This window comes from Vidua chalybeata, chromosome 1, assembly GCF_026979565.1.
Source record: "Vidua chalybeata isolate OUT-0048 chromosome 1, bVidCha1 merged haplotype, whole genome shotgun sequence".
Taxonomy (NCBI): Eukaryota; Metazoa; Chordata; class Aves; order Passeriformes; family Viduidae; genus Vidua; species Vidua chalybeata.
In genome coordinates this window covers 78,588,885-78,605,631 of record NC_071530.1, presented here as the reverse complement: position 1 = coordinate 78,605,631, position 16,747 = coordinate 78,588,885, and the positions used below count along the sequence as shown (strand labels likewise).

The 16,747-nt window shown below is 39.2% G+C and overlaps 1 protein-coding gene across 1 annotated transcript in view; it reads right to left on the bottom strand.

Moving 5' to 3' along the window:
• Nucleotides 1–949: 949 nt before the first annotated feature.
• The window catches only part of MYO10 (myosin X), a 163,235-nt gene continuing 147,437 nt past the window's right edge, over nucleotides 950–16,747 (bottom strand). Inside the window, exons 29-41 of the mRNA XM_053942574.1 lie at nucleotides 15,782–15,875; nucleotides 14,951–15,006; nucleotides 13,264–13,406; nucleotides 12,657–12,851; nucleotides 11,409–11,566; nucleotides 9,996–10,119; nucleotides 8,727–9,024; nucleotides 7,808–8,015; nucleotides 7,050–7,186; nucleotides 6,131–6,251; nucleotides 3,219–3,671; nucleotides 2,659–2,850; nucleotides 950–2,378 (exon numbers count right to left, since the gene is read on the bottom strand). Of these exons, the coding sequence (XP_053798549.1) occupies nucleotides 2,268–2,378; nucleotides 2,659–2,850; nucleotides 3,219–3,671; nucleotides 6,131–6,251; nucleotides 7,050–7,186; nucleotides 7,808–8,015; nucleotides 8,727–9,024; nucleotides 9,996–10,119; nucleotides 11,409–11,566; nucleotides 12,657–12,851; nucleotides 13,264–13,406; nucleotides 14,951–15,006; nucleotides 15,782–15,875 (2,290 nt within the window). The 3' untranslated portion in view covers nucleotides 950–2,267. The remainder of the gene's footprint in view (nucleotides 2,379–2,658; nucleotides 2,851–3,218; nucleotides 3,672–6,130; nucleotides 6,252–7,049; nucleotides 7,187–7,807; nucleotides 8,016–8,726; nucleotides 9,025–9,995; nucleotides 10,120–11,408; nucleotides 11,567–12,656; nucleotides 12,852–13,263; nucleotides 13,407–14,950; nucleotides 15,007–15,781; nucleotides 15,876–16,747) is intronic.

Here is a 16,747-nt window from a genome sequence, read left to right as displayed (position 1 = left end):
GTGTTCAAGGCCAGGCTGGATGGAGCCCTGAGCAACCTGGTCCAGTGGAAGGTGTCCCTGCCCACATCAAGGGGACTGGAACTAAATGATCTTTAAGATCCCTTCCAACCCAAACCATTCTGCAATTTTATGATTTAAGGGCATACTAAGATGAAGCTATGCAATTTTACTTCTATTGCAGCTGACACTGTTCCTAGGCCTGACTGCATGGTTTCTGCTCAGCCCTGTGCTCTTGCAGGGTGCCTGGCTCATGGGCTCCTGGGCTCTCCTTGGTGTGGCTGTATTCCACCAGGTGCAGTCCCAGGCTGTGGGAATCCAATGTGTGCTCTGGAGGGTTTTTGACAGAGTTGGTGCAACCACCTGGGGCAACCCCCATCTTCCAGAGGGGGAATGAGTGGCAGTTCCACAACTGGGGTCAGTTCCAAGCACGTGGACAGGTATTCCACTTCCAAACTCACATGTGTCTATTATGCTGTATTTATTTTGATAATCTGTGCATTTGTTGAGTATCGACAATTATGGATTTTTTTCTCTTTGCCTCAGTAACAGTTATTGGACTAAGAATTGCATGGCAGGTTGATAGGCTTGGCATGAATGAAGAGAAGCTCTTAATTACAGTGATGTAGTGACAAGCACTTCTGTGTACTGACCAAGAGCAAACATCCCTCCCAATGGTTGACGGCATCCAGAAGTCAGTCAGGAGGCAAATTAATTAGGTAGTGGTGCCTGCTTCTCAAGACTGTGACCCTGTACAAGACTGTCATAATGTGTATTCCTGGGTTGTTAACCAATTACTGATCATGATGATGTGCAGAGACTTCTCTGAGCTTCTTTACACACAGGCAAAAGCGCACACACACAGCCTGTGCAGTAGGCTTGCCTCCGGAGAAGACAGGAAATTAAAGTTTTGTTGCAAGTCTGACTCGGTAGGAAATAGAAACAGAGCACATTACATATATTTTCTTTATTGCTGGACTTTTTTTTTTTTCCCAGTAAGTAGGCATGATTCCTTAAAGGCTGAGGTTTTTTACAACAGTAAGGTTTTTCAGGTCTCTTTTTTTTTTTTTCCTGTGGACAAAAAGATACCTTTGAACAAAGTTTTGCCTTATATTACAGTATTTCTGTACAAAAATAAAGGTCCAAAATCAAATTATTATTAGCTGATATTCCCCAATTTATTTACAGGGTACTGTCAAGAACCTTCATCAGGCAACCAGGTAAAATATTAAAGCAGTTGCATTGTATAACGTTGCCTTCTCTAGTCAACTCTGAAGGGCTCTGGCCTTTGGCAGTCAGTCTGGGTTGAGGAGTCCAGCCAGAAGTATAAAACAGTGATGTCTTTCAAAGTAAAAATTAATATTAAAAACTTAAGCTGACATTATGGAGAATTGAACTGATAACTGTATTTCCATATTAGGGTAGTCTATAAATATTCTCAGCTACATCTCTCTTTATCATACAGCAGATACAGAATGCAGACTTCTGCTAGTTATATGGTAATACATATTTGCAAAAGTAAAATCAGTGTATGAAAATTTTGGAATTTACTTGTTAATAAAACTGCTTATAAAGTAACCATACAATTGCAACAACTATAACTCTGAACTATTAAAATGTACAGAAAGACTGTTTACACCATTGCACATACTTATTCCCTTTGCTTCAAAAGACTTGTGAAACAGAATAAAATTTGTCAAATTTTACTGACAGCTCAAATACACATACACAGTGTGCACATCCATGGAAGCAAGGGGAAACAAAGTGTTGGCGTCCATCAGGAAAGCTGCCAGCAGCGCTCCAAAAAATATACCTTGCTCTTCTTCCCTCTCCCTTCCCACCTGTATACAGGCCAGTAGATTAGTGCAGAATGGATGAATATAACTTTGTTTTCAGTGTTCTGAAAGGACAAAGGAAATCCTCTTGGCTTTTATCAGCAATTTTAGGTCAATACAAGTTAGGCTTAATATTGTAAGGCACTTATTACTGCTTGTATTGCAGTGGATCAAGTCTTAAGGCATTTGTTACATCAACAGAAGGTAATAATGCTTTGGAAAGTTTTGAATGAGCCAGCAGTTCTAGTATGTGACTATTTCAGCTGATTTTCCCCTACTCCCCTGTGGTCTTTCTAAAACATTGTTTGAAGATATTTTCCGTTGAAACTCTGGTTCTCGGTTAGCTTGTCAACAAAGGTGATCGATGTCCCCAGGTTGTTCTGAGGCCAAGGAGTGATATATTCTATTTAGGGTGCAGTAGAACTGGTTTTGTTTTCACCTGGAGCTGCCTTGACTTCCATGACTACTCACGGATCGAGAGGTGCTGTAGCGTTTTTTCACGATCATACTGATGTAAGCTTTCATCAGCTTTGCAATGTCAACCACCTGCCAAGAGTATGAAGAGCACAGTTCTTAGTAAGGTACCAGTAAATGAATGAATTTCTTTGGACACTAACAGTATAAAAACTGTCAAGCTTTCAACAAAACCCTTTTGCAGCTAAAGAAATAAAAATACTCAGCACTTCTCTCCATCTAATTCTATCTTCCCTTTAGCTTTACAGGGATCTTGAACAAATCTCTAACATTTGCAGCCATCACTTGAATTACTAAGCGGCCTGGCTATGAGAACAGGAAGACCACAATAACAAAACTACCTTGCTCTTACCTCGCTAGTTTCAAAAAGCAGTTCTCTTTCATCCACCACGATCTTGTACGTGTTGGCAAGTGGAGCACCAAATGACAAGATATGTTCATACTGGAACACCTCCAGAGGCCTTCCTTCCCCACGCTTGTAGACAGAAACTGCATCAGCGCTGACTCCAAGCCACAACTCCTGTGGGAATCCCCCTTCTTTACACTAGAGAAAAAAATGTAAATTAACAGCAGGGGAACAGTGGGAGCCACACAACACTTACTGTTGATGTTTTTGTCTGTAACCATTTGTTAAAAAGTGCATACTGCTTGTCTCTCTTTAAATGTAGCCTTTTATACTTCTTATACTTGTTTGCAACCTGTCAGAATAGCATTCTGTCCCTCTATTTTAGGGTTAACTGGTGGATTTAAATAGCTACAGTTCTTGCTAAAGGGAGTAGGTTTTTAATAGCTCAGAGTTTATCACATCAGCTGTCTGAGCATTGTGATATTGTATTTATGGTTTCACTGCTCTGGAATGAAATCATCACCTATACAGTGTAAGCTGTGGTTTGAATGTTCATATGGTCTTACCTCTACGTCAAAGAGTGTTGAACCATAGCCAGGCCATTCCTTAATCAAAGCCATGTACTTTGCCATGGCCTGCTCCTGATTCATCCTCTGGAGTTTTTTCCATTTGTCAATAATACTAGTCCTGGAAGCTGAGATTTCCTCTTTGACCCACATGTCTAACATCTGATCCTCCTCAACCTTCTGTTTGCTGACAGAGCCACTTCGGAAACTCCTCCGCAGTGTTCCTTCAAGAAAGCTGGCTCGTTTCTTCTCAGCCTTCTCTGATGCAGTAAATGTTTTGGTTGACTGAGTAATCCTAGATTTCAGCTTTTGCAAGGGATAGACTTCCTCTAGTTCTGGTATGGTGGTGTGCACAGTGTAATCTCCCTGAAGGTACTGAAGACGCAAAGCTGCAAGGACCTGGAGGGTTTCCTCAGGAGCAGGGTAATGTCCTTTAATCACTGCTTCATGAGCCTATCAAGGGGAAAAAAAGGTAACTTTTTATAAAGCAGTCTTTGAACGAAATACGAGAAACATGGGGAGTAAATTTACTTCCAGGCCAACCCAGGACCTGAAATAAATGATCTATTAAATAAATTAAATGGGATAAATCTCTTGGCAAATTGAAGCTGGATAAAACTGGGTTTATCAGAAGAACTGCAAGGCAACTGAGAAACCTGCTAAATGGGAATTACTTTTACTAGGACAGCTTTTAGTGAACTCCCATATCTAAGAGTAACTGAACTATGAAAAAGGAAAATAAAATGTAAAGAGGAGAAAACAGGATCTAAACGTCTGATTGCGGAGAAGCCATCTATGTTCAAGGGCATTAGGAAGAAACGGGTCTCCTATTTTGTTTACTGCTATGAATAACCTGGCTGTGAAAACCGATGTTTCCAGCCAAACAAGCCAAGCTCTAGGACAGCTTTGTAATTTTACTGAGGGGAAACAATACATCTTCAATGGATCCCAAATCAAGATAGTACAACATCTACATATTGCAGTGCTCTGTACCATTGGGGATGAGATTCTGAATCAAGAAGACTCTTTCAAAATCCCTGCTCTCTGCACACTCATTCAAAATGTGAATGTGAAAATGTGCAGCAGCTAGGTGTTTTCTTTCATATGACAGTAGTAGAGGAAACAAACACCCATCGTGTCTGGAGATCCAGGAATTGCAAGTTCAGTAAACAGACAGAGATAACTCACACCTAAGTAACAACCAGTTTGTTTAGGTGTACAAAATGTGCCTTTAAACATGCAAAATTGTTTACCTGAGATTCTACACATGCAGAAGAAAGAGCTGTCTTTTAGAAATGGAAGGACAGTATTTTAATGAGGAAGAACTAAAGGATTTTCTTCAGTGCCTTATGATCATTAAAGGATTCAGACTTTAAAATAATGGAGACTGCAGAGTTAAAACTGATGACAAAAGGGAATTTTAATAATTGTCTGAAAAAAGTTGATGTCAGACATCAAAAGCAGATAATTAGAAAAAACAGAACAGAATTGATGTTAGAATGTAATGTTACCTCTTCAAGGTATTGCTGTAATATTGCTGGTAGGGATTGAATGTCATGCTTTATAACAAATACTACTGGTTTTGGCAAGACATGAAGTATTTGGCTAAACACTAGTCAGCACAGAATGCCACATGAAAACAATCTGCTTCAGCAAATGTGCTTGTTTTAGCTGTTCATACAGAAAACTGCCTGAATCTGCTTCTTAAGCCATTAATGTAACGTAGCAGATTGGATGCAGAGTTCTCAGAGATTTTCTTCTTGATGTTTGAACTTCCTCCCTAACGAAGGCACTGGAGGACTCCTCTAGAGGTCACAACAGACAGACAGATTGGCCATGACTCTAAGCCCAGCCAGGGCAACCTATTGCCCAGATCCTTCAGCCAACAATAAACAGTTCTGGGCTGAGCTACAGTAGTAGGCTGTGGAAGGAGACTTTTGGTAGACTTGTGGTGTAATATGGTGTCTTAAAACTTAAACTGAACAAGGAAGAAATACTCTATTACAGGGAAGACGTAGAAGGGGAAAACCCTTCATATGTACGAAAATTGAGGTATGTCAGTTCTTGATCACATTTGTTGCTCACCAACAGAATGTCAGTGTCTTGGTGTTGCAAAGAGACAGAAATCTTAACCCTCTACAGAAATCTTTATCTGTGTCTAGTGTCCACTGAAAGAAGTTGACTACTGGAAGAATTTTTAATCATTTGCAATATAGTAGAACAGGAGAAGATCAATCAACAATAATAAAAGCCATCAGTGAGTTTCTGAGCAACTACAGGGATTGATATAATAGAAATCCAGCTGCTGATGCATTTAATTTTCATCAGAAATCAATTTAACTTATTTTATGTTTTGCAGTGTAGCCTCATTCTGGGCTCAGCATGTTCACTAAGTGGTTTTCTGTTTATCATAGCTGTCTTACTGCTGAGACTGGACTATTATACTATGGTACTTATGAAACAATCAGTTTTTGAAAAGATAAAAGGCTATTGCTCAATTAGTTCTGTAGAGCTCCAGCAGGAATCTCTTATTAATTAATTTGTTGCCAGTCACTTTTTTCATTTTATTTCTTACAATTTCTTCAGAAAATAGTTCAAGAAGAGGAAAATTAAAAGCAAGTATTATTCTTTTTTATGCAGCTTAGATCCAGTTACTCATTTTTCTACCACTATACAGAAAACAATTCACAAGTAATGCAGAAGTAAGAAACATAACACTAGAAAAATCATATGTGCTTCACTTATGTCAGGATAGGCCTATTTTGACTACTGAACTGCTTCCTTTGCTCTTGATGCTTGAGTAGTAGTGCATTCAGCTGAACAGAAGCAAAATAACAACACTCTCTTTGCTGCCTAGAACCGTCTTCCCCCTCCTCTTTAAAGTGTCTCAAAACAGAATCTTTGTTCTTTACCTGCTCAAACATAAAGGCAAATTCCACGCTATCTTTTGGGACGTTTTCTGTGTCCAGGAAGCAGTAGAGCTTGAAGTAGAACTTCCAGTGCATCTCCCCAACTTCAGCAGTGGCAGCAAGCCTGCATCATTGTGTTAAGAGAGATCAGATCTGTGAAATCAAACTCTTTTCTAAATTGCCACCTGCAGAATCTAAGCAAGGCATCAGCTGAACTTTGCTTTATGTGTGTCTGTGTATTTAGAGCCTACAGCAAAGTCAAGGGCAAATGTTGGCTCAGTTCTGAAGTCAAAGGTTTCTAACCCATATTCTCTTAATAAATGTTGACTTTAGATAAGTCAGGTGATAATAAAAGTGACATTATTAAGTCCTGTTATAGAACTGCATAACACTTAAAACATTCCTTTTTTCCCCATTTTTATGTGGATAACGGGGGCCCATTGCCATGCATAAAAAGTAAGGATGACAAACAGGTATTTAGGCTTGTATTGCATTTTCTTACTGCAGTGCTATAATGTGGTTTCAATTTTACTGGTAAGAGAAAAGTTGTGAGCTGTACTGTGATGACTTCCATGTGAAGTTAGATAGTCAGAATGGCAGTGACTGCCTGGAGCTCAGTTCTCACAGTCACATTGCCAGTGACGGTGGAAAAATTTGTAGTAGTGGAGAAGAAAATGTGGAAATAGTGATGAGAAATATTACTCTACTGGTGTCAGGACAGAAGAAAACCAACACAAGTGGCTATTAATTATTTTAAGGAAACTAAAAAAAGAGATCCTTTTGTTCCAGAAATGGCCACGTGTATAATTCAGCTGCATCATCACAAACAAGCAAGTCAAAGGGAAAATTCAGCATTACTGACATTGGAAATTTATTTAATTGCTACTTATTAGAGTGAAGAGAGAAGGAGAGGTACACTCACTTTTCAAACTTTGCCAAGACATCAGCTACAATAGTTCTGCTTTCAATTGCTTTATCAGTAGTTCCGTTGTATTCAAACAAAGCAAACATATTTCTGCTATCCTCCATGGCCAAGCCACGAATTAACTTTTCAACCACCTAATGGAAAAACAGCACATGAAAAAACCATAGCATGGAAAAACAGTACCACAGAGTAAGACAGATACTTTGAAAAAAAATTAGAACAGGGTTTTACATTAGGTTAAAAATATTATTAATTTTTGCTTGCTTAATAATGCTGTCCTCATCAGCATTATTAATTGTTGTCAAATTCCACTGTAATTTTTATTCTTTCAGAATAGGTATGTGCTATCTCCCGGCCAGACATAACCCCCTGTATTTCACCAACTCAGCAAGAGTCTTCCAGTTTTAGGAAGCAGCTTGGCTCTCATACACACCGATGTCTACTAAAGTTTCTCCAGTAATGCTCTCTGCCTAATTGCTTAGTGTTTCCTGTAATCCTTCCTGTAAGAAGCAACTACAGCTGGGAAAGCCTCTGCAGCACAAAGTTTTTATAGCAGGGATTTCTCCAGAACTTATTGTGGGGAGGGACAGCTGTCCTGGGGGCACAACACTGTAAGCCTTTCCTTCCCAAAAAGGAGAGACTGGCAGAGAGAGCCTCAGAGCTTCCAAAGTGTAACCACACTACTGCTGCCTGGGACTGGCATGTGAAGGGACATGCTGATTTTGTTACAAAGACATTCTGTCACCACTTCTCACCTCTCCAGCTGTAGTGTGTGAGTTGATTGTAATCTTACAGGAGCCCCCACCATGGCAGTAAACTGTGGATGTCATCTCCTGCCTGCCAATTAGTGCTTCTATTTCATCTCGCGATGGCACAAACTCTCTGCATTTGGTTTTCTTCAGAGATTCGTAAGTGAAAAGTGCGTATTTCTCCATTTCAGTTCCTGGAAACTGGTCACGAACCCTGTGAGACAAAGCTTATTACTTTAAGCTGCCAGTCTGGGAAGTTTGCTTATTTGAGAATTTTTTTCCCCTGAGAGTATTTCTGTATCCAGTACACTGCTTAACTGGCATACTCCAAGTACAGATGAAGCTTTTTAATTATTGAGTTTGTTGGTGGACTAACTTTCCTAATGACACACTCTGCATTCCTCCAGTGCATCATAGCAAGAGGAACTCCACATTCTGGTTAATGCTAAACTAACAACAATGATTTATTATTATTTAACATTCACTAATATTTTAAAATCAGATTTACAATCATAGGTTTGTACCTCAAATACATCTTTAAATGTAATACTGTTCTTTTATGTGCACGATGCATATCTCGTAAAATTAAGGTAAGCAGGATGAAGAATTTTTAACAGTTTGGACAGTTGAGAATGGGACCTGGGGATATGGGCTGAAAGTCATTTACATTTATACAGTTATAGGAAGCAGCCCTTTTGCCAACATTAAGGAACCATGCATTCAACTTTGTGGCATTTTGCTTGATTCCTCAAATGTGTGTAATTCGATCCAGACCAACTCATACACACTTTTCCTATAACATTTTGTTTTTAGATTCACTGTTTGGCATAGCCAATTTACTAAGTGAATACCACTTGAAGTCTCACTTCTATATACTTAAACACTGTTGTGTGTTGTGCTGCTTTAGTAGACCAAAGCTTCTCACCTTTTGAGATGAAACTTGAGATATTTGAGGATGCTGCGACTGGGCAGAAATGTGCAACTCATGCAGGTGAGTATTTGCCAACTATAGAGGTTCCCCACGCTCCCAGGGTTAGGCACTTTATTGGTTTGCTTGATGAGCTGACAGTAGAGCTCATCTCGGAGAGGTCTTAAGTCGTGTCCTGTTTGGAGGATACCTTGGATTATAGGGATGGGATCAGACATAGACTCCAACTGCTGTAAAGAATTAAATATCTTGATGGCTTCATCCTGCAGAGTTGTGTAGCCTTTGTCTTTCAGCACTACGAAAGAAATATTGGGAGAAATGTGCTTAGATGAGATATGAAAGAAAAAGCACTCAGCCTTAATGTGGAAATCACTTAATGCTACTCTGTGACCCTTGTTATGCAGGATATTAGAATCTGTATTTTCCATTTCAAATGTATGATGCAAACTCATTTTATGAGCTTATTTGCTATTGAGATTTGTTCCGAATTTAATTGAAAAGGTGTATCTTGACTGATTGCTTTTTTGTGATGGAGAATTTTTCTTTCAGAGCGAGTCACACTGCTGAAGTGCCATATCACACTCCAAATTAACCTCTCACCCTCCTCCAAAGGATGAAACCTGTGGTCTGAGTAATATCTTATTTAATATGCAGTTGCAATCTAAGATAATCAAATCCTTTTTAAGGACACCAAGTTCACAGTCATCAATACTCTGAACCATTCATTCAAAAGAGACTTCTAAATTAGTGTTTTAATCTGGAATATTAAAAGAGAGGATTACACTAATTTCAGGACTAAACAAAGCATTACTTTTTAAAACCATGTACACTCCTAAATGCTATTTCCCATAAATAAGGCTTCCTTTCCCATTTTATAAAATGTACACCTGTTAATTGGAAGCTGTGGCAGCTGCAGCTTCCTGCAGAGGGTAAGAAGCAACAATAATTTGAAGAGAAGAATATGATTCAAGGGGACTGACTGAATCATGTTTAGTTGCTTATTTCAGTGCTAGATTTTTCAAACTCAGTCTTAGCTGCATTGCTGAAAGAAATAGAAACCTTCCCTTCTGTAACACTCTTGAAGGAATACCACTAGCCTATGGCATTTTGCTAGCAAACTGCTACTCTCAAAAGAGAACAGGGAAGCTTGTCTATTTGTATTATAAACATGTATTTTGCCACCATTACTTCACTGTAGACTTAAAAATTCCATCCTCTGGTTTAGTCTTTCATAAGGAAAAGTGGCTCTATTATTGGAAAACTTACAGTTTAGATTGATGTCCCCATATGGCAGTGGCAGTAATGGTGAGTGCAATGGATGATGAGTGTAACGGAGAATGGGATTCCTCTTATAAATCTGTTCAACCACATCAGCATTCAGGCAGTTTTCCTATTGGGGTAAGAAGAAAAAAGAGGTTTTGGGGTCCAGCTTTAAGAATAATGCAATGTGTTGTGCCCTTAGGTTGGTTGTAAAAAACTGAGCAATCAGTTTTACCAACACTATTTGGTGCAAAATCCAGTTGTGGGTGCTGTGGCTGCCATGGCATGCTGTGGGCTATGAATGCTCAATACCTGCCAATCTCAGGCCTTGGACAGGCTTGCTTTATCTGTGCAGAAAAAAACCAAACTACAGCAGAGCTGCAAGACACCAAAATGAACTATCATAACAATTTCTGAAGTGTGTTTTCATTTTATATTCATTTTTATTCCAGTAATTCATAATGGGAAATACGATACCTGCATTAAAGTTTTACTTAAAAGTATTTCTCCAGCATAACTAATTGGCCTTTCAGTTAGAAACTGTACAAGCTACCAAACAAAATAGTCCAAAGTGCTGCTGTAAACCTGGTGCACCCACTCTACACATCCAAATACTGCTCTTACTGTTCTTCTTAGGCCAGGTTTGACAGATGTGTGACCACTGTCTTCTATCAGTCCTGAATTCCATATATTTCTCCTGCTCCGAAGAATAGCGTTCATAATCTTGGAACTGAGAACTTAATACTTCTTTTCCATGAGAGAAGAGGTGGCACTCTTTAAAGGAAAAGGTCAGTAGCAGTTCTCCCCTCTTGCCTATTTCTTTGGTCTCTTGTGAGAATCCTCATCCTCTCATAAATGCACATTAGCAAAAAGCTCCAGTAGCACATTCTCTGGCTATGCATGCACTGTCTCCAATGAGATTGTAAAACAGTAAACATTAATTGAATGTTTTTCTCATCACACAGAGATATGAGATGCTTAGCCCATGCTATCGTAAGAAAAGAAAAGAACCATAATGACAAAAAAAAAAAAAGTCAGAAGAGCTGTGTAGTCCTCATTGTGGTGTGCTGCTCACTGCGGACAGAGCCAAACACATCTGCTAACTGATGAACCTGAACAATGTGCTCTACTGCCAGGTGTAGCCTGTCAAGTTACACAAACCAGTAAAACTTGTTACTATTTTAATGGAAAAAAGTTATCCCTCTTGCCCTCCAAGCTGCACATCAAAGTTTGCTCTTCTAATGTTTAGACAGAAATTCCTTTATCAGGTCAGAGAAGACATTTAGGTTTCACAATTTTAGTCCATGTCACTATGTAATTAAAACGTAATTTTCTGCTTTATTACCCAATATGGCAAAGCCAAAACAATGATTTAAGGAACCATTCTTTCTTACCCCACGCCATCCTGCTTGTGCCTACCTTAATATCTTGAATAAGCTGCTGAGTTGGAGTATCAATGGGTGCCTTTGTGTCAATCACATTCTGGATGGCACTTGACCAGCGGGTCGCCTCATTAAGCAATTTCGTATGGAGACGGTAACAGTGTTTGCGTCCATACACGGTCACATTCCAGTAACCTGGCACAACAGCAAAATTGGTCATCATTACAAGCTGCAGCCCAGCAGACACTCAGTGCTGCATCCCAGATCAGGCTGGTAGTCTTTCAGGAACTAAAGTTGTGCCAGTTATTAAGTATCACAATACAGATACTGTGGAATTAAAGGAGATTTTCTCCTTTAATGAAGCCTAGGAGTAGCCTCAGACTACAACTATGCATCGTGCAGCTCCCTGTTTTACCCAGTAATCTTAGTAAAAATCACTGTAAGACAACACTGTTAATACTGTGGAGTACTCTTAGGTCCTTGTAGCTTGTGGGCCCTACTTCTCCAGTCCTGTCTGTAACAGGAAAATCTGAGACAGACTTGCTTTGTATGCGAGAGTCTTTCATAGTCTGTGGCACACGTCAAAACAGGCATAAAGCACAAACTACCTCCTCTGTCTTTAATTTTACACCAATGAAGTGGAAACTATAACAGGAAGAGCATTTCAGTTCAAATTCTCTGGCTGCATCACTGTATAGGCTCTTTATGAAACAGATTCAGTAAAAGGAAATGTGTTTCATCTTTCACTAGTGAAAGCCTCTTTGAAGTGTCAGTGACCCCAATGAGATAATACAGGACTGTCAACAGTCACTTCTCATTTGCAAACAGACGCTTCCGAGTTGAAAACCAGTTCTGAAAATGCACAGCGGAGCTGACTCAGGTGTAGGATGTAGGTTACCACAAACTGGACTCTTACTCTGCATCTCCTTATACCTGCTCCAATGTTGGCCCTCATAATTCCACATAAAGTAATGTATGAGGAGACTGCTACCCATGTTTTCCCTAGGTCTTTGATGTGCAAACGTAAGTGTTCAGATTAACTTGGCAGTAGTGTCAGTCTGTGATAATTTGAATGTTGGTGAGAAGAAATTTTACTGCTCTACCTTTGTTTTTCACCCAATAATACTCTGTAGAACACCTCAGTGACTTGGGAACTGGATTTGTTCATGGAACTGCACCCATAATAATCCATTTAAAATATTTTCATGCATTGTTTCTTGCACTACTAGCTAGAAGGACATACTTGCAGGCATGCTAGAAGGCATACTTGAACAAGAGCAATTACCTGTTTCTTTGAAGATTTTTTCATCAGGTGGGACCACTGAGCAGAGGCTGTTCAGGACCAGTGTACCCAATTTCAAAGCATTTTTCTCCGAACTCTTGTAGTAGTCCAAAGAATTGTGTGTCAAGACAAACCAACGCTTCTTTAGTTTTAATGAGGACATCTTCGGGTTGTTCTTCACTTCCTTGTGTAGCCACCCTGTTTAGAACACAATTTGAATCACACTTCTTTTTCTTGAACAGAGTTGGACAAAAGTAGGTTGCTAAAAGTAAGTTGTATACTTTCAACAACAACAAAACATTGTGTGAATTGATAAGCTCACATATGAAAAAACATTGAGTAGAATTCTCAAACAATGAAATTATGAAGATAAAATTAATGTGAAAACCTCTCCATTTTGATGTTTCACTAGAAGAATTATCACTGAAAATGGCCATCCCAACAGAAATGGCATCCTCTCAAAAAAAATTTCAGCTGTATTACCACACCACACGAAGAGGAGGCTGCAATACTAATTGTGTTGGCATATTACCCACATTGTATTGTGGGAACAATCTCTTCAAAGCATAACAGATGTTATTTACTTTTTACTGCCCCACTCAGTTCTTACCCCGCACAATGAATTCTTGTCCCTCCACTCTAGTGTCCCCCTTTGACCTCTGGAGCAGGGTTATCCAATGATGCATCTCTTCAGGAGTGTCAGCATTACAGTGAAGAACACGATTAGCAGTGATGATCACAAATGAATTGGGTCTATGAAAATAAATGACAATTGAAACAGTCTTTATAATTAGCATGCATACTTTTTATCTCACTCCCCATAATCATAAAAATTGTTCATTGTTTGCATTTTCTATCCAGAAAAATACTGTCCACCTCTAATGTGTTACTTAGTTATCACCTAAAGAAAAATATTAAGCATTTGAAAAGACTCAGTTATGTTACATTTACACCAAAATGCAAGGGCTATGAATGGTGGGATAATTCACATTAAATTGCAACTTGTCATATCTCAAAAAAAAAAATCTGTGGTGAGAAAAACTTCCAAACTTTAATCATTCACTTTTGCATGTGAATCAGAACTGTTTCAGGGTCAGATCTGTTTAGAGTATTTGCTTCAGTAGCTACATTAGCTAAAACAAACTACAGTATACAAAGGTCTATAGTAAAGCAGCATGTGAACATGGATTCTTTTATTTTTAATGCAGTGCAACCCAATTCACAGAGAATACAATCTATTTTTAATGAGAGTCTGGCTTTTGCCCAATCCTACACCAGGATTCACTGAAGCATGAAGAACTAGCCCAAGAGAAGTGTGCTGATGGCTCTCTGGATCAGACAGGCAGGATCCTTGGACTACAGTGCTTGCTTTAACCCTTTAGCACTAATTTTTTCATCTGGAGCAAACCCCCAAAACATAACACAAAATCCCCCCACAAAAATAAAAAAATCCATGTGAAAAATGCTTACAAGAGAATTGCTTAACTTATTGCATTAACTTAATGCAGGAGAAATGTTAATTTAGAAATGTGAAAGCTCTGGACATTTGTGTTGTATAGCTTAGGAAACCCAGGCTTGTAAATTCACTGTTACTTCTGGTATCAGTGTTTTGGCCTGCCAAGGACAAAGCACTAAATTAAAACCAGCTGTTTTACATATGTGCACAATGAGGAGAAACTGGAGTGAACCCCTGCAGTTCAAATAACACCTCACATCCAGTAAACTTATAAACCAGTTGTAGTCTGAACCCAGATTACTTTTTATTTCCCTAAACACCATTAGTAGTTCAAGAACTAAGAATAACCGGGCATTTTTGTTGTTCTTATGCTGCAATGTCTTCTTTGTTATAAGACATTTTTATTCTGGGGAAGTAGTTTTCCTCTCTGGAGAATACAACATTCATGAAGGAGAAGCTGAACAGAAAAAAAAACATTAAAATTAAATTTTCTGCCTATTACATTACTAAGGAACTCAAAAATCTGCTGTTATTTTTTTTTTCAGGAGCATTACTTGTATAAATGAAAGAAATATGTAATCTTCCAGGTTTGGATCACTTTAGGAGCTGAAGAGTTTGGGTATGAAGCAGTGTCATGGAAGTTACTGAAGCCTCCCCAAAATGCACCACCATTCCTACTCCATGTTTTAACATGTGGTGTTTAGTGCTATGAAAAGGGAGGCAATAATGAATCATTTTAATACATGTTTGGCCAGTAGAATATAGAGACTAAAGCGTAAAGTGTCTGATTTTGGCTAGAGACAGGAGAAAAAGAAAGTCACCAGGCATGCTTCTGACTTACCTGTCTGGATTGTCAGCAGCACAGACAGAATCAATTAGTCCTACATCGAGTGTACCCTATAAACAAATACCCAACCAGAAAATGAGGAAGACATTCACTGTTACATTACTCACAGTATTCTTCTGAGAGACAGGAGAAAGAAGCAGCAGCTTTGATCAAGCAAAATGAACTGCAGGTTTGCGCATCAGTTTCTCTCAACCATTAAAACTGCTGAGGGGAAAACTAAGAGACTCGGACGAATAGATCCAGTAAAAGATTATTTGTAGTTGGGATGGAGACAGCTCAAAAGCTGCTCTTTTCTATGCTTCCAAACATGCTTGAGATTTTTCACTGAAAACTGCCATCCCAAAAGAAATGGCATTCTCTCAAAACCAACTTCTAAAGCCATTAAGCAGAAGATTTTGTTTTCCTTTGCTTGCTATTAGGTTCCAGATGTATTCTATTAATTACCAATATATGTTGCACAGAATGGTAAATGAAGGATCAGAGAAATACTGAGTTTTTGACTCTTGGGTTTTTAATTTACTCTTTAACAGTATCTTTGCAAAATTTCAAAATCAAGCATACATTGTGATGTGATAAGGAAGTGGACCAGAAAAACCACCCCCAAAACCAACAGTCATTTTTCATCAAGGTGAATGATGGGAGAGGAATCAGAAGTCACACTCTCTCCTCATACAGCTATGGGACCAAAGACATCAGAGCTCTAGCCAGTGTCACAGCTACCACCACATTTAAACAAAGTAGGTTGTGACTCTCAGAAACTGACACCACAGTGTCCCTGTTTTCTAAAAATATTTGGTTTGAAAAGTTCTTCAGATTTAGACTTACCACAGCATTCTGTGGATTTGCCTGCTCATCATGCATCTCCCGGATCTCCTGCTCTGTGGACGCATGGACTTGACTCAGTACACTGAACCACTGGCTGGGGAGAGAAAGGCAGCAGTGTGAGTAAAATTTTGGCTCTGCACAAGCCTTCTGTCACCTTTGTTCTGCAGAGATGTAGCAGGTTCTGCAGGTTTTTGAAATTGCTTAAGATTCCTTTTGTCAACAGGCATAAAAGCAGCAAGGCTTTATGTCAGTTCAAGTAACACCGGGTGCAAGCAAGCCGCTCCAGATCTTCCATCCAAGCTTGTGTCATACCCTTCTTCCTGACAAAAAGTACCTTGTACACTAAGTGGCATCTCTGAAAAACTGCTGTAAGCACACTGAAACATCTGAGTGCTTGGAGAGTCTTTGTAACACATTCCACATGTTTCATGTGGAATAAAATACATTGCTAGCTACACACAAAGCCTTTAATGGGAATCCCAACCTTCAGATTATAAATTGTGCTGCACCGATAGCATGACTGGTAGTAATTTCTTACAGTGTTACTTCTGCAAAGATCACTCAAGTCCACTGAGTTCTCTGTAGAAGCACAACTGAGAGGGAAAAAAAGAATAAAGCCCCCAAGCAAATACCTCTACAGTTTTTTGTTCTCTGTGGAGCACTGAAAAATCCAGCTGCTGGAAGGATGAGCAAATTTGTGCCACTCCAGTGGCACTGTACATATCCACAATAGGAAAAGTGGCAGAGAGGTTTCCAGTGCTTCAGTCCCTAGTCCTGAGCAGCGATTGCAGATGGATTTAATTCCAACCACACCTTTTGCTTCTGGGAAACCTCCATCCTTCTGGCACTTGTACATGATAAAGCTCAACTGCTTTAAGGAATCCCACTGAAATCTAAGGGCACAGAGCTTGGCCTGTTCAACAGGTTCCTGAATGCCATTCTTTGAGATATGAATTTGCCATTCTA